Source organism: Trichosurus vulpecula, chromosome 4, assembly GCF_011100635.1.
Source record: "Trichosurus vulpecula isolate mTriVul1 chromosome 4, mTriVul1.pri, whole genome shotgun sequence".
NCBI lineage: Eukaryota > Metazoa > Chordata > Mammalia > Diprotodontia > Phalangeridae > Trichosurus > Trichosurus vulpecula.
In genome coordinates, this window is record NC_050576.1 from 185980353 (window position 1) to 186005302 (window position 24950).

A 24950-nucleotide genomic window follows, 5' to 3' on the forward strand; every position below is an offset into this window, starting at 1 on the left:
TCTCTTAAAATTAGTGAGTTGTCCTCTCTCCCACCACCCTCTTCAAACTTTTTTCCCTCCTCTCTTGCCCTCTACACAATCTTGAAGAGAACCTTGCTCTGCCCTCCCCCTTGGTCTTTTGTGTTTTCCATTTTCAGTTTAGTCCCCAATGGACTGGTAAACTGGCTGAGTAAGCAGGAAGGATGCCTGGATCTCAGGAATCTCTTGCCGTTTGCCCTTGAGACTGTCATCACCAGGCTACAGACCCTGCTTCTTTTAACCCCACTTCCAGTCCTTCCCTAACCCTCAGATCCTTCCAAAGGGAACTCTCCCAATGAAACCTTTCACCTCCAGACCCAGCAATCACGGTAGACTCACTAACTCCATCATTTTATATTTGTTGAAATTGAGGCCCAAAGAGGGGAAGCGATTTGTCAGGTAGGAGAAGAACCAAGATTAGAACTCAGATCTTTGGATTATAAATCTGGTGCTCTTGAAAGCTTTAGGATTGTGCCTTCCAACACTCAGGAAGGGTCTATAATAGAAGGACTGGATGAGAAAGTTGGGGGCTTTAAAAAGGGGAATCCGGGTGAGGGTAGCCCGGTCGGAGGTGGAGCTGCGGGGCATAAAGTGAATCTGAAATTTCCCCTTAATAATCCTCAGATAGGAGCCTGTGCTTACCCTGACCCCAAAGGAGACACACACACGCACGCACACACACATACCCAGAAGCCACCTCTAGACTCAGCCTTCATGCCCTTTCCACCTGCCCCCTCCCCATCCTCCCCAGACGTGATGGGGGGGTGGGGGGAGAAGATTGGCAAAAGGCCCTCATCTATAGCTCAGCCCCACTAGCGCCAAGAGGGGCGTGTCAGCCTCAGGCTGCCTGCTCATTGTCTAGGAGAGGAGCTGGGGGTGGGGGGACGGAGGGGGGAGTCAAGGGGAGGGGCCAGGAAGGAGGAGCAAGCTGGGTTGGGGCGGGGGAGATGCTGAGGCTCCCGGGGCGGAGGAGAAGTAGGAGGCGTTGGAAGGAAGGGAGGGAGGGAAAGGGGCATCTGGAGGCTGGGTGTCTCTTCTCGCCACTGGATTTTCCCATGATCTGTGAGTGAGCCGGTTTGGGCTGGGCTGGGCTGGGCTAGGCTGAAGCTGGGGCTGGGGCGGGGTGGGGGGGCCTCTCCATGGTACAAAAGACCAGTATGTCTCGGGCCTCTTATCCACCCACCCAGGATATCCCGATGGAGGTCTTCGACCCCAGTTTACAGGTGAGATATGGGGTGGGGGATGGCTGGCTGACAGAGAGCGGGGAGGCTGGTGGGGGAAGAAGGCAAACAGAGAGCCAGGAAAGGTCCAGAGGGACCTCTTTGAAAGACCTCAGGAGCTCTGGCCAACCCGAGAGAGGATGCCAGAGAAGAAGGAGTTAAGCCCTAAGGAGCTGAAGGTGGGGGGGTCGCTGTTCGCTGCCTCCCCCATACCTGATGGGTTAATGATTGATGGGTGATTGGCACAGAGGCAGATAGATGCAGAGGTGGGGAAATAGACAGGGGGTTGGTATCGAGGGTCGGGGCTGTTCACCTTCTTTCCTCCCGGTGCTCTGACCATTCTGAGTAGAGGCTGTGTGTGTGTGTGTGGGGGGGGTCCCTGCTATAGGGGCCCCAAGGGCTGGTTTATAAATCTCAGGGATTGGCTTGGGGTGAGGGTGGGGGAGGGAATGGGAAGGGAGGCTGGAGAGGCAGTTGGTGTGGAGGGAGGTAGCTTTCTGGGAGCATCTGGGGGAATCAGGCAGGGGGATGAATAGAATGCTTTGAAGACAGCAGAAGCAATGGTTTGAGGACTGAGAATGGTGTCAACTGGACATCACAACCAGGGCACCAATTCTCTAGGATGGTTTAAGGCAGGGCAGGGGCAGACTGGTGAATAAGTTGCGACCAAGAGACAGATACTCAGGGTGATGGAGGCCCCAAACGTGGGCAGTGGGGCAGGAATCAGCACCACCAGGCCATTTCAGCTCCAGGCTAGGGATTACTCTGGTCTTCCCATTACTAACCTTAGACAAGGGTATCTCCCCCCACCCAACCTTTCACTCCTCACCCTGCCCCTGGACACAGACTACCCCAACATAGACTTATGATTTCCTAGAGCCATAGAAGGCACCCCAAAGTTTGGAAAGTTGGGCTAATGCCAACCCATTATGGGACATAGGAGGAACAATACCACCTGAGAGGGGGTACTTCTGATACCCCCCACCATGTACACACGCATGTATTACTTGGCAAGTTGTCCCCCAAAAGTGAGGCATTCCCTGGTGCGATGGAGACCCATAGTCTGGACAGTGGGGCACAAGGGGGCAGTACCAAGCTGAGCAGCTACCAGGACTAGGCATTTCCCTATTTCAATCCTGAACCCAGTGATGATTGCCTCTTCCCATCCTTTTCCCCAGCTCCCCAGTCCTCTAAACTGAAGGGGGTGGAGTGGGGAGGTAACATTAACCTCTCCTTTGCTGTTGGCCTCCAGGAAGCACTTTGTGGGAATGTGGCTTAATGGGTGTGAGACCTAAAAATATCCCCCACCTCCCACCCCAGGCCCTTTGGAGCCTGGAGGCAGCTGGCTTGGGCCTTCTCCTCAGCTGTCCCCTGTCTTTCCTCCATGCCACTCCCTACTTCCTTTGCCTGTGGTGGGGGTGGGGGACAAGTCAGGGAGGAGGTGAGGGCTCCCTCCTCTTAACTTACTGGGTGACCTTGGACAAGTCAGTTTTCCTCTCTGGGCCTCAGTTTCCTCATTTGTAACATGAGAAGTGTGGATTAGATGCTCTTTAAGGTTTCTTCCAGCTCTGAAAGTCTGTGAGTGTGATTCCTTCCTCCTCCCTCCTCTCTAGGCTTATCCCTCGAGAGAGGTCTCTTGGGAGTGTAGTGCTTGTTGAGGGTAGGAAAGTACTTTGAGTCCCAGAACTTCTTTAGGGAGGTGTCTGGATGCTCCCTTCCCCCTAAATATCCCCACCCCTCCTCGGGACTTGCTATCTTGACAATTTTGTCCCCTCCCCCCTTAAATGCAAAGGTTAAGGTTGTTATAGAGTCATACATTCTATAAGGTCTATTTGGTCTCTAAGGGACCCTAGAGATCAATGAGCCTGACTTCATTATTTTACCTAAGAAGAAACTGAGGCCCAGAGAGGTTAAGTGACTTGCTCAGGGTCATACATCCAGTTAGTGTCTGAGGAATTCTAATCGAGGTCTTCCTGACTTGAGCTAAGTTTATATGACCTTATGACCTGTTCAGCTGTAGATGGGATAGTATTGTCTACTCTTTGGGGGAACATAGGGACAGGGCATGGCTGTCTTACCCACTGCAAAACAGGGGAGGTATTTGTGTGGTTTTATTGAAGGTAAGTCAGGAAGAGGGTTTTAGATTAGTCCTAGTTTGGGAAGGGGGAGAGAGAAACCCTCTTACTACCCAAAGGAGTCATGTCTCCCACACTAAGTTTGTGACTTCGGGAAAGAGTCTTAGCCCTAACTAAGCCATCTTGTGCCCCTCCACAGTAGTCTTGATAGGATATGTTACAGGAGTTCTGTTTTCCAACTGTTATCCAGATCTGGATAGAGGACCAAGGGGAGAGGGGACATTTTGCATGACAGGAGAGGTGATAACACGCTAGGCAACATGAAAGGTGGAATGAAAAATTATTTGGAAAGATGGTATTAGAAGTGGCATGAGGTGTAGGGGGATGCGGGGGATTGTACTGAGGACTTGTCATTGCCAGTGGATGGAGAGCCTGGCAAATGAGGATGGGAGGGGAAATATGCTACCAAGGAGGTGGAGTCCCAGTTGACTTGTTTACTTTCTCAGTGGCCCCTTAGCTCCTCTTCTTATGTGGATATGGAGGGGATATTGTTTTTCAGTAATGGTTAGAATGTCTCGTATCCCCCCATTACCTGCCTTCTTCCCAATTCAGATCCTAGCCCTCCTGCCCCCTTTCCCCCTCAAGTACCCGATTGCATCTCTAAGGATTACTTTAGGTCTGATTCCCTCTTTCCCAAAGTCTTCCTATCTGAGCCTCATCTCCCCAACCCCTGGCTCCCAGGAAGAACTGGGAGAAGGAGACACTGTTCTGATGAGGAGTTGGAAAGGCAAGGGAAAATCCAAAAAAGGATTTTCCCAAGAGCCTGGTGGTGAGTCTGCACACTAGGTTTTCCATTTCTCCTTTCTCTGGGGGACACTAACACAGAGCATTCCCACTGCGGGGGGAGTTGCGGGGGAGATCCCTCTCCTCCATCTCTCTCCATTCCCCCATAACCACAGGCCAGAGTTCCCATCTTCCCAAAGGCTACTGAAGTCTGCACAGCATCTTAATTAGCTTTTTTCAGCTAACTAGACACTGGCTCCAGCTCTGGGGAGTTGGGGCGGCTCCTCTGCTTCTTCCTCCTGATCTCTCAAGCATGAATGTGTTATGTTTCATTAGTATCCCCCAGCCCCACCTCCATACCCCAGCAAATGGCCGTGGCCTGGTCCATGCCTTCGGGAAGAAGGGGGACCCTTTCAGGCCATACCACCTGGGAAAGAAGAGAAAGCTAATAGGAAGAGAGGGAATTTGTAGTTATAAATCTTGGTCAGGTCTGGGGGATATTTGAATAGACCCCCCTCTGACTTTGCCTTTATTGCCCCCACTAGCAGGGCAAATACAGCAAAAGGAAGGGACGGTTTAAACGCTCGGATGGCAGCACCTCCTCTGACACCACATCTAACAGCTTTGTTCGCCAGGTAAGTGGGATAGGTCAGGGGGTGGAAATGGAGGGCAGTGGTCTGAGAGTCTTGGAGGAGAACTTTGGCTTGGAATCAGAAAGTGGGGCTGCCTACCCTAGTCCTCTGCTTCTAGAGATGCCATTTGTTCCTAGTCTAGGAGCTTCCCTCTGCCCCAACACTTTTCCTGGCTTTGCTCAAGGTATACTATTGGTGGTGCCTAGACTCTAGGGGTCACATTTATGGCACTGGTTTATAACCCCCATCCTGTAGTCAGTTCCACTGACACCTACCTCTGGATACCTTGGTCACCTAGATTCAGGGACACCTTGCCTTCTTTCAGACAGAACAGGCTTTTACCCCTGCCTATTTTCCACCCACTGGTAGTCCCTTTAGACATAGGGGGTGAGGTCATTAGGGCTCCCTGGGACCAGGGGTAGGTGGCTCTCTCCCCAGGATACCCTGGAAAACTCTGGTCTGAAAATAGCTAGAGGAAATCTGTCTACACAGCTTCTTTGAGGAGAGAGAGATTGGGAATGGGGAGGAGGCAGTGCTGAGAGGGAAAAGAGACAGTGAAATTGGAGGTAGAGGGCTTTAAACCAGAATCTTGGCTATGGTGTGATGAACAACATTGGGAAAGCTAGTTTATGGGTCTCCTTTTTACTCTGCTCCCCTTCCTCACAGCCTACTTTGTTCCACCCCCAACCCCAACCAACCAAACCCAGGCCCCAGTGAGAAGCAGTAAGAAAGGCGATGCAGTTGTCATGGCAACCATGCATCTTGACAAGGACCTGGTACCCAGAATAGATGGTGCTCCAATGGCAGAGTTCCTGATGCTGGGGGTGGGGGATGGAGGGCGGGGCGCTGCTGGAGAACGGAGAAGGGGTGAATGGCCGGAAGGAACAGATGAGAAGGGACGGGATATACTTCCAGAGGTCACTGCCTCCTGAGTCCAGGAGAGGATTGAGCCCAGTGAGGTTCATTCCAGTTCAAGGCAGTCTTGTCCGTCTCCTGCTTCTATATCAAGTTGTGCTATCATGGACCCAGAGCCAACCAGAGAGAATAGATTGAGGGGTAAACCTTCATTTCAGGATCTTCTGTCCCTTCAACAAAGGGGAAGTCCTTTTGTTGATCTGTTTTCCTACTCCAAAGCTAGGCCAGTGCTGGGATATAAGATGAAACTGTGCCCAGGGCTGTACCTTTTGGTAGAAAAAGAAATCTCAGGCCTTACAGAATTTGCTAAACCAGGGGACTCAGGATTGTCCCTACACCCCCCTCACATACTATATCCCCAGTTCTCCAGCTCCTCCCCATTCCCTGACCCCACTCATGGTAGGAGAGGGTGCCCAGTTCCTGCTGTGTCTCTGGGCTAAATATACCCTAGCAGTTTGCAAATGTAGCAACTCTGCCTGTAACCTGAGCCCCCTGGGGGGAGCGGGCAGCTCGGGCAGCCCCTGCCCACCCCTAGGGGATGGGCAGAGAGGGCGCCACCATGGAGACACCCGGCCGGACCAGACAGGCCGCGGTGGTGAGCACTGGGGTATGGGTGCATGCAGCCCCTCAGAGGGGCTTAGAGGGAGATGAGGGGTTGGTGTGGATGACCTGTCTCCTCTGCACTCTCTCCTTTCACCCTGGCCTTCCCATTTTCTTTCCTCCTATCTGTCCATTTCTAAATGTATCTTCCTGTGGCTCTGGCCTCTCCTCATCTCTGGTTCTCTTTTTGTATCTCTTTCTCCCATTCTGAATAGGCCCAGTAAGGAGGGGAGGTGTTCAGGAAGGGGGAGGGTGAAGGTGGATATCTGGAATTAGCCTTCTCCCCTCTTCCTGTCTAGCCTTTCTCCTCTTTACTCTTCTGTACTTAGTCTTCCCCCTTCACCCAGTTCCCTCCACTTTTGCTGTCTCTGTGGGAGGGATTGATTGATTGATTAAGTAGTATATTGACTGGGTGTGAGGAGAGGGGGTCTTTTTCTTCCTTTCACTCTCTTCTTCTTTCACCATTCTACGCATCACTTAATTCACTGCCTGGACCTCTTCTCCTCTAGCACCAGCTCGGCTCTTTCTTCCTCATCCTCTCACTCCCATTCTCCCCTTCCCCTTCCCCTTCCCTTTCCCTTTCCCCCCTCCCCCACTTTCCAGACCTATTTCTCTCCAGAAAGAGCCAAAGGACCATCTTGGGCAGGTAGAACCTCTTCCTGCTTTTTTGAGACAGACTGAAAAAAGGTTTCTTCCAGTTTTGACCACCTTCACAGCAACATACCCCTCCCTTGTTCAAACACCCCCTCACAGACGGGCACAAAACCAACCCTCACTGCTCCCCTCACTTACACACCCACAAGCAGTAACACAATCAGGCACACACTGTCAGAGGCACACGCAGGCTGCAAGCATCCACAGAGTGTGCTCGCTGTCTCTCTCTCTCTCTCTCTCTCTTTCCCTCTCTCTTTCCCTCCCTCCCTCCTCCCTTCCCTCTTTTTCTGTCTCAATCTCTCTCATTTCCTTTCATAATACACAGTTGTGCTCATACATGTACACATAGAAACATTCATTCGGTCACATATGTGCAAAGTTAAATAATCTTGGGTACATACAGAAAAATATGCTGATCTGTATGGAGATCCTAGTCACTACCAATACCGAGTTAGTTGGGCAAAGCTTCTTGGGCAGGTACACTTTAGCTTGAACGTTATTGTGCCCTCATCCCTACATCCTTAGAAGTGTTCAGTGCTTTTTTTTTTTTTCCATCTTAGGCCCTAAGTCAGAAAGCAAGGAATCCTCCCATAGGTGGGAGGCTGCCACTAACATCTGTTTCAGATTTGCTTCTTCAATGGGCACTCTCTGGGAAGCCCTTGTGTCTTTACAGTACTGAATAAGGGGAGGGGGGCTCTGATGGAAGCAATGAGTGCCTACAAAGAAAGCACTCGGGTCTCCGAGATGCTGCCTGACAATGCCAACCAAGAAGACTTCAATGGGCAGGAGGGCCTGGTCATGGTGGTGGTGGGGGAAGGAAGAGTTCTGATTTTGCCCCTCAAATAAACAGGAAATAGTACAACTTGCTTTTTTGGCATCTGTTGCAACCAGGTTCCCTATGCCAGGCTGGGGCACCCACTTCTAGCAGTGCAATGAGCCCAGTTCCAGAGCTGGGCAAGCTGTAGTTGGCTGGCAGGGATGCCATGGGTGATATGAATTAGTCAGACTCAGCTGGAGGGGGGATACAGAGAAGGGGGAGGGCTGGGAGGCCTCAGAGACACGCATGTTGGCATTGCTCCCCTGAGCTTGCATCCCTATCAAGTTCCCTTCCCCTCCCTTGGCCCCCAGAGCAGCTGCTCCTTATGTTAATCTTGCCCAGGCGAGTGCCACCCCTTTCCCTCAGTGACCCTGACCGCCCCCCACCATTTCTCCCCATCCTCTCTCTCAGTCCTTGTTCTTTCTCCCCATTGTTTCCACAATTGCTGCCCTAGTGACCCCCTCTGCCCTCATGTCACCCCAGCCGCAGGCCTCCTCTTGCTATGGCTCTTCTGCCTTCTGTCCTTCTCCTCTTGGGTATTCAATCCTAACCCTGACCACTTTTCCCCAGCGTCTCCCTATTCCTGCCCAAGGTCTCTTCAGTTCCTTTCTTCTTGGCTTCCCTCACTCTCTCACTCCCATTCCAGTGTTCCAATAAGGCTGTACCCCCAGCTTCAACCCTCTCCTCATATGCACCCAGTTCCCATTTGTCTCCAAGTGCCCTCCCAACCTATATTGTATTACATGGAACTGACTTATTCTTGAAAATCTCCAGTTTGGGTTGTCCTTGGTCCCCTTATCCACTTTCAATGCAACTCTGATATTGGGGTGCAGGTGGGCTTGTGGAGTTGGGGGAGGAGGAAAGACTACCCTGGTGTCTTTCCTCTTCACTTCCAGGGCTCAGCAGAGTCCTATACCAGTCGGCCCTCAGACTCAGATGTATCCCTGGAGGAGGACAGGGAAGCCCTGAGGAAGGAGGCAGAGCGCCAGGCATTGGCACAGCTTGAGAAAGCTAAGGTAGGCCCAGGGTTGGGAAATATGTTAGCTTGGTTGTTGTGTTCCCAGCCTCACCAAAGTTTAACCTTCTCCTTGACCAACCCTCAACTTCCATCTAAACTTTCGCTACTTCCAACCTTCCCTCCAAAGAGAGGACATAATGGTGTGCTCTGGACAGGGAAAGAGGAGGTTCACTCTTTCCTTGTTATACTTCCCTCACTCTTGCCCAGACCAAGCCAGTGGCATTTGCAGTGAGGACAAATGTGGGCTACAACCCATCACGAGGGGATGAGGCGCCTGTCCAGGGTATGGCCATCACCTTTGAACCCAAGGACTTCCTACATATCAAGGAGGTAGGGGCTAGAGAAAGTGGGGCACACATAAAGATGGAGTGGGGCAAAATGACCCCAGGGCTGGGTAGGCACATGTGACTGGTTGGGCTCTCCAGAGTGACAAACATTCGAGTGGTGGGTGGGGAGGGAGGGAATTGGTGCAGAAAGAGAAGCGGGAGCCCTGGCAGCAAATGCGAAGATGCTCAGACTGATAATCAAGTACAACTTAGGGAAGGGATTAGTTCTTGGGAGGTCTTCAAAATTGGAGGTGAACCAGAGGATACAATTTAAGGGTTCAACTCCTCTAAGGCTAAGGTGGGTCAGTTACTGAAGCTAGAAGTGTTCTGGGAGTTGGAGGAATTTCTTATGAACCAGAGGAGAGGAGGAGTGACGGGCAGGGGCTCTCCCTATCTTGGGAGGGCTGTTGGGTCATCCCACTGTGGGCCAATCTCTCCTCCCAATACCTGCCTCAGCCTCCCCTCCTGTCTCCTCTTGCATGGGCAGAAGTACAATAATGACTGGTGGATAGGACGACTGGTGAAGGAGGGCTGTGAGGTAGGCTTCATCCCCAGCCCTGTCAAACTGGACAGCCTACGGATGGTACAGGAGCAGAAAATGCGTCAGAATCGTCTCAGTTCCAGGTACGTTTCTAGGGTGGGGAGAGTGGGTGTGTATGTCTGTGCATCCGGTGGAAGTGTAATATCCCAACGATTGCTCATTTCTAAGCTTTCTCCCAGTACTCTGGGTATTAGGTTTGGGGGACTGCGTGAAGAGTCTGAAAATAACTACTGGACAGATAGGTCCAAAATATGGAGCAAGGTTTATTTAGTGTGGCCCACGATGGTGCTTGAAGTCTGGGAGGGCACCACCAGTAGGGAGCAGCATGGTGTCATGGGACTAGAGTGCCAGACCTGGCTGGTCTAAGGCCCCCTCTGATACTTGGCCCCCTCTGTTTCTCAGGTCTCAGTTTCCTTATCTGTAAAATGGTATGGTTTACCTAACAGGGCTGTTAGAAGGGTCAAATGAGATAATGTCTATAGATCAGTTTGTAACCTTTAAAGTGCCATCCATCAGCTATTGAGGGGCAAAGTGACTTACTGCTTAGAGGACTGGCCTTGAGAGTCAGAAACCTCTGATACATGCTAGTCATGTGACTTTGCACAAATCACTTCACCTCTCAATGTCCCAGGCAATCCTCCAAGTCTGCAAGCTACAGACAAATTTCTGATCTATATTAGTGGAGGTAGTTTTCAAACTTGAGTTTCTTACACCAGTGGTAATCAAATTATTTGGTCTCAAGACCCCTTTACGCTCTTTAAAATTATTGAGGACTCCAAAGAGCTTCTGTTTATTCGGGTTTTATCTCCCAGTATATGCCATATTAGAAATTTAAAGCTATACATTTAAAATATGTATTAATTCATTGAAAATAATAGTAAACCCATTATACATTAACATAAATAAACATATTTTCATGAAGAATAGCTATCTTTTCCAAAACAAAAAAAATTGGTCAGAATGACACATTACATATGTTTTCAAATCTCTTTAGTGTCTAACTTAATAGTAAACAACTAGGTCCTCTTATCTACTTCTCTATCCAATCCATTGAGGTATATTGTTTTTATTGAAGTATAGGAAGAAAATCCAGGCATATGCCAATATATAGTTAGAAAAGGGAAGACTATTTTAATAGGCACATAGCATCTAAGCATTGTTATAGTTTTGACCTGGCAGATCCTGTGAAAGGGTCTCAGGGACCCCCAGGAGGTTGTAGATTGAACTAAATGGATGAAATTCCAAGTCCAGACTACGTAAAAGTCAACCGTTCTTGTTCTCCTTCTTGTCATAATGATAATTGTCATTCCCATTCTTCTCATCTATTATCATTGTTATGCTGTTTAATCTTTTGGATGAATTCAGACAGAAACAATCTAGGGACAAGTTGATGGTCCACCATTACTGTCATTTAAAAGAAGAATCATGGCGTAGTACATAGAGAGCTGCCCTTCAGATCAGGGAGATGTGGGTTCAGATCCCTCCACTGCCACGTGCTGTTTGTATGGCCCTGGGCTCAGATTATTTAACCTCTCAGTGTTTGGGGCAACCCTAAGACCATGAGTTGCACAGAAGAGTTTCCTGTATGAGTGAAATTATAATTCCGTTCCCTATCCCTGTATTATTTATTATTAACAGATGGTTCCCTGAATTCTTTGCTCATGAGTTCTTTCCCTTCATCTTTCTTCCCTTGCAGCAAATCAGGAGACAACTCCAGCTCCAGTCTGGGAGATGTCGTGACTGGCACCCGAAGACCCACTCCACCAGCCAGCGGTAAGAGCTCCTTCCCCTTCCTCGGGGGACCAGGGAGTGACAGGGAGGGAGCTTTCCTGGAGAGATGAATCTTAGTCTGGAGCTCCATAATAATAATTCCCTCTCCTCATACCCACTCCAACCTTTGGCACCTAGGCAATGGAAAGGCCAACCAGTACCCTCTACTCCTTGGCCCTGCCCCTACCATTCACATCATCCCCTTTCCATTAAAGGGTAAGAGATTCTGCAGGCGGGGCACATTAACATCACCCCATGCCTGCCACCCACCCCACCCCTCCATGTCTCTCCTCCCATTTCTTCAGTGGCTCCATTTCTCTCACCCTCACCCAACCCCGTGTTCATTCTCTTTAGCACCTTTCATTCACCTCTTCTTTCTCTTTTTTTTCCCTTTCCCCATCCCTGTTTTCTATTCTGTTCTACCCATGACCTTCTGTGTCTCTCTGTGTGTATGTGCGTGTGTGGGTGTGGGTGTGTGTGACGGTGTTTCTTTCTCCTGCATTCTCCTTCTGTTTCTCTGTCTCTGTCTCTCCCTCTCACTTTCTCCTTTTCTGACCCAGGCAATGATATGACTAACCTAGCTTTTGAGTTAGATCCCCTAGAATTAGAGGAGGAAGAAGCTGAGCTCTGTGACCACACCGGCTCCCCTAAGCCTAGTGTTAGCAGTATCACCACCCCATCTCCCCATGGCAAGCGAATCCCCTTCTTTAAGAAGGTAACCGTTCTATTCATTCTCTGTATTCATCCCTGTGTCCTTTGGTAGAGAGTAGCAGAGAACGGGAGGGGAGTAGGAAACATAGGTCTGGGGTGGGGGGGAGGGAAGGAAGAGACATATTGAATTCCTATGGGCCTCCGCCCAGACACTATGCCAACCTGATCCTTTGAGAGTATGAGGTAAGGAGTAAGGGGTGTGTGAGAAGGGTGCCTCTAAAGAGGGGTGTAGCAAATTCAGATCCTCATCTACACCTGTAATGTCTAAGGAGGAGTTATTCCAATAATCACATGGTCCCCTATTTCTGTGCATGGAATGCTTTGAAACACTTTTAAACCCTTAAGAGGGTGGGACCATGATGATGACAGTCCATAGTTCTCACCCTTCTCCCCAACCTTTGTGTGGCAATGGGTCTTTCCAATTCCATTCCTACCCCACCATGAGAAGCAAAACATTCAGATTTCCCTAGGGACCCATTTCAGAGAGCACTGGTTGACCTTGCCTGGTCACTAACCAATAGGGCCCCAAAAGGCTAGAAACATTTCCTTCTTCCTCATCTTCATCTCAGAGCCCCAGGTTTGGGAAAAAGGTGTGGAGTTGGTGGTAGGGGGACATTGAATCCTTCCACCATTCCCTGGGTCTCAGTTGGGGGCCAGTGGCAGGCAGGGCCTTGCCTTCATGTGGGGTCCCTGCCCCTCTCCCTCAGCTGCTTGTCACTAACACGCATGCCTTGTTATTTCTTCTCATCCACCCTGCTCTCTACAACCCTCCTGTTTCCCCTGGTTCCTTGTCCTTTGCCCCCTGTGCCTGGGTACCCCCCCCTTTCCCCCTTCCTTTCCCCACCCCATGCTGGCAATCACTGGACCCAGCCAAACAGAAGCAGAAATCGGTAAGTAAGATGGCTTTCTGTGCCTCCTCCCACCCCCACTGGGACAAAGCAAGGAGGGTGGGGCTCCTAATACCCACCTGCTCCATCACAACCCATTCCGGTGGATGGGCACTCCTGCCTCCCTTCTCTTCTCTTCGCCATATATGGGCCCAGGAACCAAGGGATGGGAGTGGGAAAGGGAAGGATCACTGAGGGGGCCCCCAAGGATGTTGGCAAAGGGGCTAATGCTGCCCCCCACCATAGGGCCTTTCCTTTTCCTTAGGCGGAACATGTTCCCCCTTATGATGTGGTACCTTCCATGAGGCCCATTATCCTGGTGGGACCATCACTCAAGGGTTATGAGGTGAGTGTCCCCTCTGTCCTGACCTTCAGACCAGGACACTGGAAATTGGAGCCTTATAGAGAGACAGTCTTTCCTGTGAGCTTTTACACCCAAGACCTCAGGAAAGGCTGGACAGAGGAACCCCTTGTCACCTGACACTTACCACTTTGATGCAGGGACTTCCAGTCATTGTTTTTTTTTTTTTTAATTCAGTTGACAAGCATTTATTTTTTCTCCCTTCTATCTCTCTAATTGAAAAAAAAAGCCAAACCCTTTTAGCAAATATGCATAGTTAAGCAAAACCAATTTCTGCATTGGTGTTGTCCAAAAATCTATGTCTGGTTCTGCATCTTGAGTCTATCATCTCTCTGTCAGAGATGGATAGGAATAGTATGCTTCATTGTCAGTCCTCTAGAATTGTGACTGGCCTTTGCATCGATCAGAGCTCTTAAGTCTTTAAAGCTATTTGTCTTAACAGTGTTGTTACTGTACAAATTGTTCTCCTGGCCTGTTCACTTTAAATCAATTGACATAAGTCTTCTTGAGCTTCTCTGAGGGCAGCTGGGTGGCACAGTGGGTAGAGAGCCAGGCCTGAAGTCAGGAAGACTCTTCTTCTTGAGTTCAAATCTGGCCTCAGACACTTACTAGCTGTGTGACCCTGGGAAAGTCATTTAACCCTGTTTGCCTCGGTTCCTCACCTGTAAAATGAGCTGGGGAAGGAAATGGCAAACCACTCCAGTATCTTTGTCTGGAAAACACCAAATGGGTTCATGAGGAGTCTGACAACAATGAGAGAGCTTCTCTGAAACCATCCTTTTCACCATGTATTATGAATACAATAGTATTTTGTATTTACTACTATGTAATAGTAGAATAAAATAGTATTCTACTGTGTCCCTATGTTATAATTTGTTAAACTATTCCCCAATTGATGGGTATTCCCTTTGTTTCTGGTTCTTTGCCCTTATAAAAATAGCTGCTATAAATATTTTTGTATATGTGAGCCCTTTTCTTTTTGCTTTGATCCATTTAGGCTGTAAGCCTAGTGAATAGCATGGCTAGGTCAAAGGGTATGCACAATTTAGTGAGTTTGGGGGCATTGTTTGAAATTGCTTTCCCAATTCACAGCTCCACCAATGGTATGTTTAATATGTCTATTTTCCCAGAAGCCCCTCCCACTTTGTTATTTCCCATTTTTATCATCTTTGCCAATCTGATACGGAGCCTGTGAGTGGTTTTAGTTTTAATTTTTCTAATCATCAGTGATTTGGAGCATTTTTCAAATGGGCGTCAATCCTTTTTAAGAATTGTTAGGAGCCAGGCAGGAGAGAGACAGCCAGAGCAGCAGCTAAAATCCTCTCTCTCCCTTTAGTTGCCCTTCTTCCTATTTCCTCCCCTTCCCCAGGTCACAGATATGATGCAGAAGGCTTTATTTGATTTCTTGAAGCATCGATTTGATGGCAGGTGAGACCCTGGGTGTCTTTCCCTATCTTCAAAGACCACCTGGTCTTTGGCTGACTCTGGGGAGGGTTAGGACTGCTGAGTAACCCAGTCCAGGAATGGAAGGTTAACCAGGGGAAGAGAAGTTGGTGGAAGGACCTAGAGTCTGGGAGAGGGGAGGAAGGAGCAGAAAGGAGGGCAAACTACTGACCACTTCCTCCTTCCCTGCCCCCAGGATCTCCATCACTCGGGTAACAGCTGACATCTCTCTTGCCAAACGTTCTGTCCTCAACAACCCTAGCAAACACATAATCGTTGAGCGCTCCAACACTCGCTCCAGTCTGGGTAAGGAGAGGGGGTCATCTGCCTGATAGAGACAGCAGGGTCCAGAAGGATTTGGTGGGAACAACAGTGGAACAGGGCTTGCAATCAGTGTTGGGGGTGGATTTTGTTTCCCCCACTGTCCCTCCAGTGTACTGGCTTTCTGCCTGCTTCTAAGACACTAGATGCCAGCTTTGCTACCCAACCCACCTTGTCTGAGGTGGGTCGATAGCTCATCTTTCCATCTGTATCAGAGCAGCCTCTCCCATCCAGTCTGGCCATTTCCATCTGATCTCAGTCTTTCTGCTCCTCCCCCCACCATCTTTGTGCTTCTCACTACACAATCCCTGGTCCCTTTCCCCAAGCTCTCTCTGTTTCTGTCTCTATCTCTATCTCTGTCTCTGTCTCTTTCTCTGTCTCTCTCTGTCTCTCTCTGTCTCTCTCTCTCTCTCTCTCTCTCTCTCTCCCTGTCTCTCTCTCTCTCTTCCCCCTCACCCTCATTCTCCACTACCACATCCCCTGGCCTTCCTCCACTGTCTGTATGTTTTCTTCTTTGATCTTTGTGTACCCTTCCCCCATTGGGGCATACTAGAAAGAGCCCTGGGCTTGGAATCAGAGCTGAATTTAAGGCTTCATGTCAAGGCTCATATACCATGGGCAAGTCGTTTAGTTTCTTTGAGCTTTAGTTTCCTAAAACTAAACGGGGATAATAATAATGACATTACCTCTCGCAGGGTTGTTTTGGGAAAAGGTTTGTAAACTTTAAATCACTACAAAGCGTGGACCGTTCCCTATCAAAGCCTGCATCTCCCTTCCCCAGTGTCGATGTCTCCTCAGTCCCTGTACATGCCCTTTAACCTTCCTTTCATGGTCTCCCTGATCTCTTAGCTGAGGTACAGAGTGAGATCGAGCGGATCTTTGAGCTGGCCCGGACCCTCCAGCTGGTCGCCTTGGATGCTGATACCATCAACCACCCTGCCCAGCTGGCCAAGACGTCTTTGGCCCCTATCATCGTTTACATCAAGATTACCTCCCCCAAGGTATGTTCCCCCTCATCCCAGCTCCACTCTCCATGGGTCATCACATGCAATTCCTAGACGTGCCCTGCCTGCCAGGCAGGAAGTCCCTACCCATAGGTCAGTCAGATGAGAAATTCTAGGGACAGAGACATCTCGGCCTTCCCTCCCTTCTCAGTCCCAGTGTCTCCCACTTAACTAACACTAGGGAAGCCCTTCTTATCTGCCTTCCATCCCACCCTCAGTGTATTTATCTCTTGTTTGGCTTTCAGTAAAGAGGAAAAGGAAGAGGAATATTGGTTTAGTTCCCCCATCAGCTCCTTTGCTTGTTCCTCATAGATGTTTGTCTTAGAGCGATTTTTAAAATATATTTATTATATATTCTCAGAGCATAGACTCAGGGTTTCTAAAACTGGCTGATGAGAACAAAATAAAAATTTTCCCAAGGTTTATATAGTTTCTAGTTATGTCAGAGAAAAAGGATAATACAATCAGTCCAAAAAGGAAAGGCAAAAATTTACATTTCAAAGCTATGCTTGTAAGATTTACATTTCAAAGATAACAGAATTAGATCAAGTTGTAAATTATCAAGAAACACAGAAAAGTTTCTAGCAAACGGTTGTCTTAAAACGAGACATCCTGCAAAATAATAATATTCCTTTCTTTCTAAGAGGAAGGTAGAGCTCCTCTGTCACTCTTCCTTTCCTCTTATAACCTTTACCCCTTTCTACTACCCGTCCTATTTCCTTGTTGAGTAAAATAGATTTCTATACCAAATTGAGTGTGTATATGCCCTCTTCCCCTTTTGAATCAATTCATATGACAGCGAGCTTCCAACATTGCCCTTTCCCCTTATTTTCACCCTCACTTCTTAGAGGGATTTTGATACAGTGGTAGATGTGTGTGTGTGTGTGTGTGTGTGTGTGTGTGTGTGTGTGATAGTCTCCTATTAAACTGTAAGCCCCATGAGGATAGGGATATTGTCTTCTTGGATCTTTGTATCTCCCCTAGAGCCTAGCACAGTGTTTTGCACACAATAGATGATTCATAATTATGGAATTGAGTTCAAAATGGCCGATCTAGGGAGAAGGGGGAAGAGGTGGAAAGTGAAATCTGTAAATCAGCGTTAGAGGAGGTGGGTGCTTCAGCAAAGATAAAGTGAGAAGGCAGCTTAATTACATCCTGCAAGTGCTTGAAGGTTTTATCATCATCACAAATAGATGAGGACCTTGCTGTTTCTCATCACCTCAGAGAATACCACAGGGAAGGGGGTTACAGCCACAGTAAGAGGAATTTGTTAATCCCAAGCAGAAACTTCCTCATGATGATTGGTGTGAGACTCTAGGTCAGTTGGCCAAAAGATCGTGTGACTTCTTAAGAGTCTTATCCAGCTGTGGTTAGAAGTTGGGAGTGGAAGTGGGTGTTAAAAAAAATCTCTTGGGGCAGCTAGGTGGCCCTGGAGTCAAGAGGACCTGAGTTCAAATGTGGCCTCAGACACTTGACACATTTACTAGCTGTGTGACCTTGGGCAAGTCACTAAACCCCAATTACCCTGCCTTCTCCCCTCCAAAAAAAAAATCTCTTTCATTCCCTCTCAATCATAAGATTCAATGAGCATCTTCTTGCTATTTGATAAGCACTGTTTGTAAGCACTTAGCATCGTTCTGGCACATAGTAGGTGTGATATAAATGCTTATTCCTTTCCCCTACCCTTCACCTCTTGTCCTAATTCTGGCCCCTCTCCCAAGTACCCAGCATTCCTTCCAATCAGGGTACCTAATCCTGAGGAACTTTCTCCCCTATGGCATGCCTCACTTCCTGTTTCTCTTTCCCTGCTTTCCTCCCATTCCCAAATACAGGTACTCCAGCGCCTCATTAAGTCCCGAGGAAAGTCTCAGTCCAAACACCTCAATGTTCAGATAGCAGCATCAGAAAAATTGGCACAATGCCCACCTGTGAGTATTACTCCTTTCCCCCTTTCCCCTGTTCTCCCCCACAGTGGAGGGAGTAGATAGGAGGCAGAGGTTTGGATGGAAGGATTGGTCTCTCTGGGAGGTCACAGTAGCCCAGATATCCTTTGGGGATGAGTACCAATTAGACTAACTGTGGGTCTACCTTCTGCAAGAAGCCTTTCCTGGTTCCTTCCCTCCAAGATTATCTTCAATTTATCTTGTATCTAGTAGTTGTTTGCATGCTGTCTTCCCTATTAGATTTTAAGCTCCTTGAAGGCAGGGACTGTTTTTGCCTTTCATTTTGTCCCCAGAGATTAGCTCAGTCCCTGGCACATAGTAGGCACTTAATAGCTTAACTTGTTGTTGGGCACAGGATGCTTCTTTTGGCTCAGAATAATCGGTAGACGCTCACTTGGGTTTCTCCCTCAGGGTTCACCATGGCCCTTCTTCTTTGTCCTTTTCTCTTACCCTAAACCACCTCCCAACCCTTCCCTACCATGCCTAGTCTTTTGGTCACACCAACATGGTATGATAGAAAGATCGGTCACTTTAGAGCAGGATTTAGGCTCCAATCCAAGCTATGTTATTTACTATCCGTGTGACCTTAGGAAAGTCATTTGACCTCTTGGGGTCTCAGTTTCCTCACCTGTAAAGTGATGGGTCTATTTCTAAGGTCTTTCCTCCTTAGCTCCACTCCCAGCTAACCCTAGCCAACTCTTCTCCTGTCTACAGGAAATGTTTGACATCATCCTGGATGAGAACCAGTTGGAGGATGCCTGTGAGCATCTGGCAGAGTACCTGGAGGCCTATTGGAAAGCTACCCACCCACCTAGTAGCACACCACCCAACCCGCTGCTCAACCGTACTATGGCCACTGCGGCCCTGGCCGCCAGCCCTGCCCCAGTCTCCAACCTCCAGGTACAGGTGCTCACCTCCCTCAGGCGCAATCTCAGCTTCTGGGGTGGGCAGGAGGCCTCCCAACCAAGCACTGGTGCATCCCCACTTCAAGAGCATGCTCTCTAGTAGGCATCTACCAGCTACCCACCCATTCCAGCGGCAGTGTGGGATCTGAGAGCAGTGGACGTGGGGGTAGGGAGAATTTTATTTTGTAAAAAAGTGGTAAGCAGCTGCTGTTGTCTTTGTGGTCTTTGTTTGGTTATGGCCCACCAAGTAAGCTCGTTCCTTGGCTGTATTCCTGACCTTGGTATCTACTTCGGAATATGGAATCCTGACCTAGGCCACTTTGGAACATGGAACCATCCAAAGTCAGAAAGGGACCATAGAGTTCATTGAATCATAGGGTTTAGAGTTGGAAAGGACTTTAGAGATAATTTAATCCCACCATCTCACTTTATCAATGAAGAGCCCAAGGTCCAGTGATATTGCATCTTACCCGAGGAAATGAGTGACAGAGCTAAGATTCGAATCTAGGCTCTCTCCGACTTCAAACCCATATCACTGTCCCTCACACTTTATGGAGGAGAGCATTGAGTCCTAGAGAGGGAATGTGCTTTGGATGCCCACTTCTACTATCTGGCACCATTACCAAGCAGAGGAAGCCTTCAGGCAGGAATCTCATTGGAAAGACACTTCTGAGAGACATTAAATAGAAATAGAGTCTTCCACAGGGGCTCCCCAGGACCTAGAGAGACTATACAATAGGATCCTCAGATTCAACAGAGCAGAAGTTCTTAACCTGGGGTCTATAGACCCCCAGGGGTCCATGGATAGATTTCAAGATATCTCTGAACTTGGAAGGGGTGGAAACGCATTTTTATTTCCTCTAAGCTCTAAATGAAAAGTTGGTATTTCCATCAATTATTTAAAAACACCAGGGGTCCATAGACTTCAACAAATGGCCCAAGGGGGTCCATGACACAAAAAACGTTAAGAACCCGTGCAATAGAGGGACCTTTCCGTGAACTGATATTGTGCCATCCCGTCTTTCTCCCCTGAATTGTATCCTTCACCTCCAGCCTTCCAGGGAATTCATATTCCGTTCCTCAAAACATGAAAACTGTCCCTAGTCTATGGGACCTCTTCAAATGATCGCCTTGTTAAGGCCATATCCCTTCTCAGACACAGCACAGCATCTCTACTTCAACAGAATTGTGGGTGCCTGAGCACCTAAACTTCATTCCTTTCAAGTTGGGAAAAAGCATTGGAATCTTCCCCAACCTCATGCTTTGAGATCCTTGGGTGGGGTTGGCTTTAGTATTCACTCGTAACACTTAACCCTGGCATGTGAATGGATGCGAATTGCATGGGGCTTTCTGATTGGGGTGGGGGTGGTGAGGTGTTGTTGTGTGGTGTGGGTGCGTGGTAGAAGGGGACTTGTAGCTCCAGGGGTATGGGGTAAAAGAGCCCGGATCATTCTTTGGTCCCTTAAGGGGAAGTAAGCATTTCCAACTAAGTAGCTCATTAGACTGTAGTTGTAAAGATGGAGCAATTAGTCACCCTAACTGGAGCAATTATTAACCCCAGCTAAGTATTAATAATGAGTGGTGATTCTAATGAGATCATTTCTAATGATTATTAACATAAATGGGATGTTAATTCTGGGAGTGCTAAGAGAGCATTAATGATTCTTCATGGTAACCACGCTTGATATCACTAGCTCACTGGCTATTTATTCATGCCTATGGATTCACATAGTTTATTCATGACATTGGTGAATGATTATAAATACCTCATCAATGATAGAAACCCAGGTTGGGCATTCCCCCCTTCCCATCTGGCAAAAGGGGCAAATCCCTAGAAACATCCCCTAGACATTCTTCCCAAGGTCTACAATCTTGGGGTTTTGCCTAGCCAGTAATCACTACGGCATCTTATCCTTAAGAAGTATAGAATGTCCTCCCACTGCCAGCCAAAAAGCCAGTGCCAAACAGATGTGCCCAGCTTTTCCTGGAGAGTCCCTTAAGGAAGACCTACCTCTTGCAGCCCAGTCACCACTTCATCCCTGCAGGTGGGAGAGTTGGTGGGGTGCTCCATTACCAATCTGAGTGCTTTGGTGTGGCCACTAACTTTCCCTTGCCTTTGTGTTTTTCTCACCTCTTGCCTGTTCTGCATGGTGTTTGCCACCTTACTGCTAACCAGGGAGCCTACCGTGTACCTGGGGACCAACCTTCTGAGCGGGCAGTGGGAGAGCGAGCCAGCGTACATGAGTACCAGGGTGAGCTGGGCCAGTCCCAGGGCCACCACACCGGCAGTCACCCTCCAGGCCGGGTAGGCACTCTTCGGGCACTGTCCCGCCAGGACACTTTTGATGCTGATGCCTCAGGCAACCGTAACTCTGCCTACATAGAGCTGGGGGACTCTTGTGTTGACATGGAGACTGATCCGTCTGAGGGCCCAGGGCCAGGAGACCCTGCCGGGGGCAACTCTCCACCTGCCCGACATGGTTCATGGGAGGAGGAAGATGAAGAAGAGGAGGAGCTACCCGACAACCGAAATCGGGCCACACCCCGGGGCCCTTCCAAAGCCCAGTATGGTCCAGAAGGGGGTGGGGCTATGCTGGGCCGGAACAAGAATGAGCTAGAGGGCTGGGGGAGGGGTGTCTATAACCGCTGAGGTTGGAGGACAGGAGGGGAGGAGATAGGTTTCAGGGTAAGGAAAGAGGGCAAATACCGACCAACCTGGGGAGCTAGGAGAAGAGCGGGGTGTCTCCTCTCCTGGGGGCATTACGTCACCCCACAAAGGAAGTCACCTCACCTAAGGAGCAATAGCTTTCCCTCTAGGGGGAGGGTATCTCACCTGGAGGGAAGGGGTACAATGATCCTCCCCCCTGAGAAGGTGATCTCACCACTCAGGGGCAGCACCCCACCCTTAGGTGGGAGGGTACCTCACCTCTGGGGGGACATCTCACCCCTCTGGGATGCCTTTACTTCACTCTTTTTTAGAAGAGTATAGGTATAGAGTATTCTCCAGCTACTCTGTGGGGTGAGATCTCACTTCCTAAGAGGGGAATGCCCCTTCTTGGAGTGGGTGTCTCACTTGTAGGGGGATAGTCCTGCCCTTCTTCGAGGCCTTTGCTCACTTTTGTGGGATATCGTGTCACCTCCTGGGAAGTGGGGGGAGGGGGAGGGGTTTAGCACCCAAGTGCAGGGTATTATCCTGCTTGGGGGGGAGGTAGGTCACCTGAGGGAATGAGGTAAATGCCCTTCTCTAGGCTGTTTACCTTTATCACTTTAGGGTGTTTTCTCCCCATAGTTCATTAACCCTTTCAGCCCCAGGTCATAAACGAAAGTCCTAATCGGGTTGGCACCTCCCCCTCCCACCTACTCTTGGGAAGCTGGGAAGGGTGGAGAAGAAGGGTTCCTCCTGGATTGAACAATGCACAGAACATTCTTTCCATGAGACCTATCTCCTCTCTTGAGTCCTAAACCCAGCTCCCTCCTCATTCTCCAGTTTCTTGGCAGCTTTGTTAGGAGTTCGGGGGTAAAGGACGGAGCTTGTAGCTCTGTCCCATTCATATTGGTGGGGAGGGGTTCCGAGTGTGAGTGTGTAACCAGCATCAAGTTCATGACCACAGATCCCTGGGGGGGAGGGGGGGGCTGTCTGGGCCCAATGCCTCAAACACTTGAGGGAGGAGGAAGATGGGAACCTCTCCCTTTCTTGGGGCCATCTGTCCACCCCCATGCTTCAGCCTCTGTCCCCTCTCCCATGGCTTTTGCTTCCAATCGCCAGTACACTTTACCCTTGCCAAGTGTAAACAAGAGGAGTCTCTCTCCTCTCCTCATACCCTTAACTCCATGCCTCTGTGGTATGGTATCCATGGTAGGCTGTTCCCTGTCTCTTCTGGAAACCAAAAAACTGTTTTCCCTATTCTTGCCCTGGAGACCAGTCCTATTTCCCTGGCCCAGGCTTAGCAAGGAAAGAGGCCAGGGCCCTGGCTGGCATTGGGACAGTGCCCTCACCCTATGGGCATTGCCCCACACTGACCTCATCTTCTCCCTTTGGAGTCCCTGCTCGCTGCTGCTCTGTGTCTGCCTCTTGTGTTATTAATTCCATCTCCAAGTCCCCATTGCTCTGAGGAGAGGCTCCAGGCCTCATTGAGACCACCATCCTCTCCCATCCCACTTAGGGTTGCCATCTTGACTTGGTGTTTGTAATACCCCCTCAGCTCTCTCCGGGGAAGAGAACCATTTGTGCCAATGAGGTCTGGGCCCTGCCTGCCTCAGGGATGGGCGCCATCATGCCTGTCTCACCACCTCCTGTGCCAACTTTGCCCCCAACCCCTCACTCACTTTGGGGAGGGGTAGGTGGGGACATAGCTTCAACTCACCCGTTGGAAGACACCACTGCCCAGCCTCTCCCCATACTCTCTGTCCCTCCTCCTGAGTGTCTGTCTCTCCTGGATGTCTTTCCCTCCCATCTCTTGGTTGAGTATTTTGCCAGATATATATTAAAACAAAAAACAAACAAACAAAAAAAATACCCCACCAACCCCTGTCCTTTCCCCAAGCCTGGTCCTTTTTCACCACCATGCATGTGGGAGCAGGTGCGTGCATGGACATACTCGTGAGCTGACATGCATGGGAGAGGGAGGGGGTGCGTGGGACCATAGTTGGCAGGGGGAGGGGTGGGAGCTATGAATAAAAAGTGCCAGAGCTGTTGACTCAAAGAGAAAGTCACCTCATTTGCATACTGTTGTTCAACTCATTTCCTCAAGGTTTATCTCATTCAAGAAGCACAGAAACTGCCTAGGCCTGAGTGGGCTCCATTTACCTCAGCTCCCTACTCTTCTCCCAAGTCTGTGGGCACAGAGAGAGGAAAAACAATGGGGGGGGGCCCGGTAAGTGGGACAGGGTGACTGCCACACACAGAAGGAACCAGACACAGCTTTTACGATTTCTGAAATGGCACCCTATTTTTTCCCTCCTGGAAACACAGTTGGATCTTGGCTGCTCCTTCTGAGGAGTTGTTTGCCTCTCATCCAAACTCTTGACCACTGCCATCCCTCACAGACCCACTAAACTCTGCGCTTTATTTTCGTATCTTCCCCCCACCCCAGTAGTTGTAAAATATTGTTGGGGGGACGAGAGCTCAGATCTGGCTGTGAGGGGTTCTAGGAAGCAAAACTGGGTGTTTGGTCAGATTTTATAACGTTTGGAAATATGGGGACACCCCAGCCCATGGAAGACCTAACAGACCAGCGATGACAGGATGTGCAGGAGGTGAAAGCTTTTGACACTTGTTAGCACAGGACCTCCTCCACCCTCGCCCTTGCCCTCATTTCTCTGCACCTCACATGCATCTTCCTTTCTACTACCTAGTCCCTATAGGATTGGGTGTCTGGGAAACTCATTCTTCTGCCATGGGCTTTTCTCTTTTGAATATGGGGAATATAAAGAAAAATAAACGGTCACTGTAACTAGGGAGTTTACATTCTGTTGGGAAGGAGGAGGGGGGAACCATTATGTACACAGATAAGTAAATCTAAGGTAATCAGAAGGATGAGACCACTAACAGCTAAAAACATGAAGGAAGGATTACATGTTGGATCTGGTGCCTAAGCTGAGCCTTGAAAGAAGTTAGGGCTTGATTCTAAGAATAAGGAAGAGTCTATTCTCCTGTATATAGGAAAGCCCGTAAAGAGGCACAGAATTAGGAGAGGGAATGTTTGAGGGGTAATTAGTAGGCCAGTTGGACTAAAAGAAGTATCTGAGGAAGAGTAATATGAAATGTCTGGAAGGGTAGGTAGGAGCCAGACTTTGAAGGGCCTTAAATGTCAGGTCCTTTCCATTAATTTCCATTTTAGTCCTAGAGGTAATAGGGAGCCACTGAAGATTTTTGAGCTATAGAATGATATATATGTTTTAGTAATACTGGTATGGAGGATGACAGCACAATGTCATCTTTATTGACAATAAAGGGGAGAGACTGGAAACAAGAATGCCAATTAAGACTATATTTCAATAGTCCAG

At 49.0% G+C, this 24950-nt stretch overlaps 1 protein-coding gene across 2 annotated transcripts; it reads left to right on the forward strand.

Annotated features, from left to right (window-relative positions):
• The first annotated feature begins 1157 nt into the window (after nucleotides 1-1157).
• Nucleotides 1158-21594, forward strand: CACNB1 (calcium voltage-gated channel auxiliary subunit beta 1). 2 transcript variants are annotated; one of them, XM_036755072.1, is made up of 14 exons: nucleotides 1158-1241; nucleotides 4645-4731; nucleotides 8611-8730; nucleotides 8940-9062; nucleotides 9546-9682; nucleotides 11296-11372; nucleotides 11930-12084; nucleotides 13233-13313; nucleotides 14698-14756; nucleotides 14968-15077; nucleotides 15942-16093; nucleotides 17929-18024; nucleotides 18754-18939; nucleotides 21121-21594. In XM_036755072.1, exons 1-14 carry the CDS (start codon nucleotides 1158-1160, stop codon nucleotides 21592-21594), a joined length of 1941 nt encoding a protein of 646 aa, XP_036610967.1. The 2 variants fall into 2 exon arrangements, with proteins under 2 accessions (XP_036610967.1, XP_036610968.1); XM_036755073.1 differs by lacking the exon at nucleotides 11930-12084 and adding an exon at nucleotides 12951-12970.
• Nucleotides 21595-24950: the final 3356 nt, after the last annotated feature.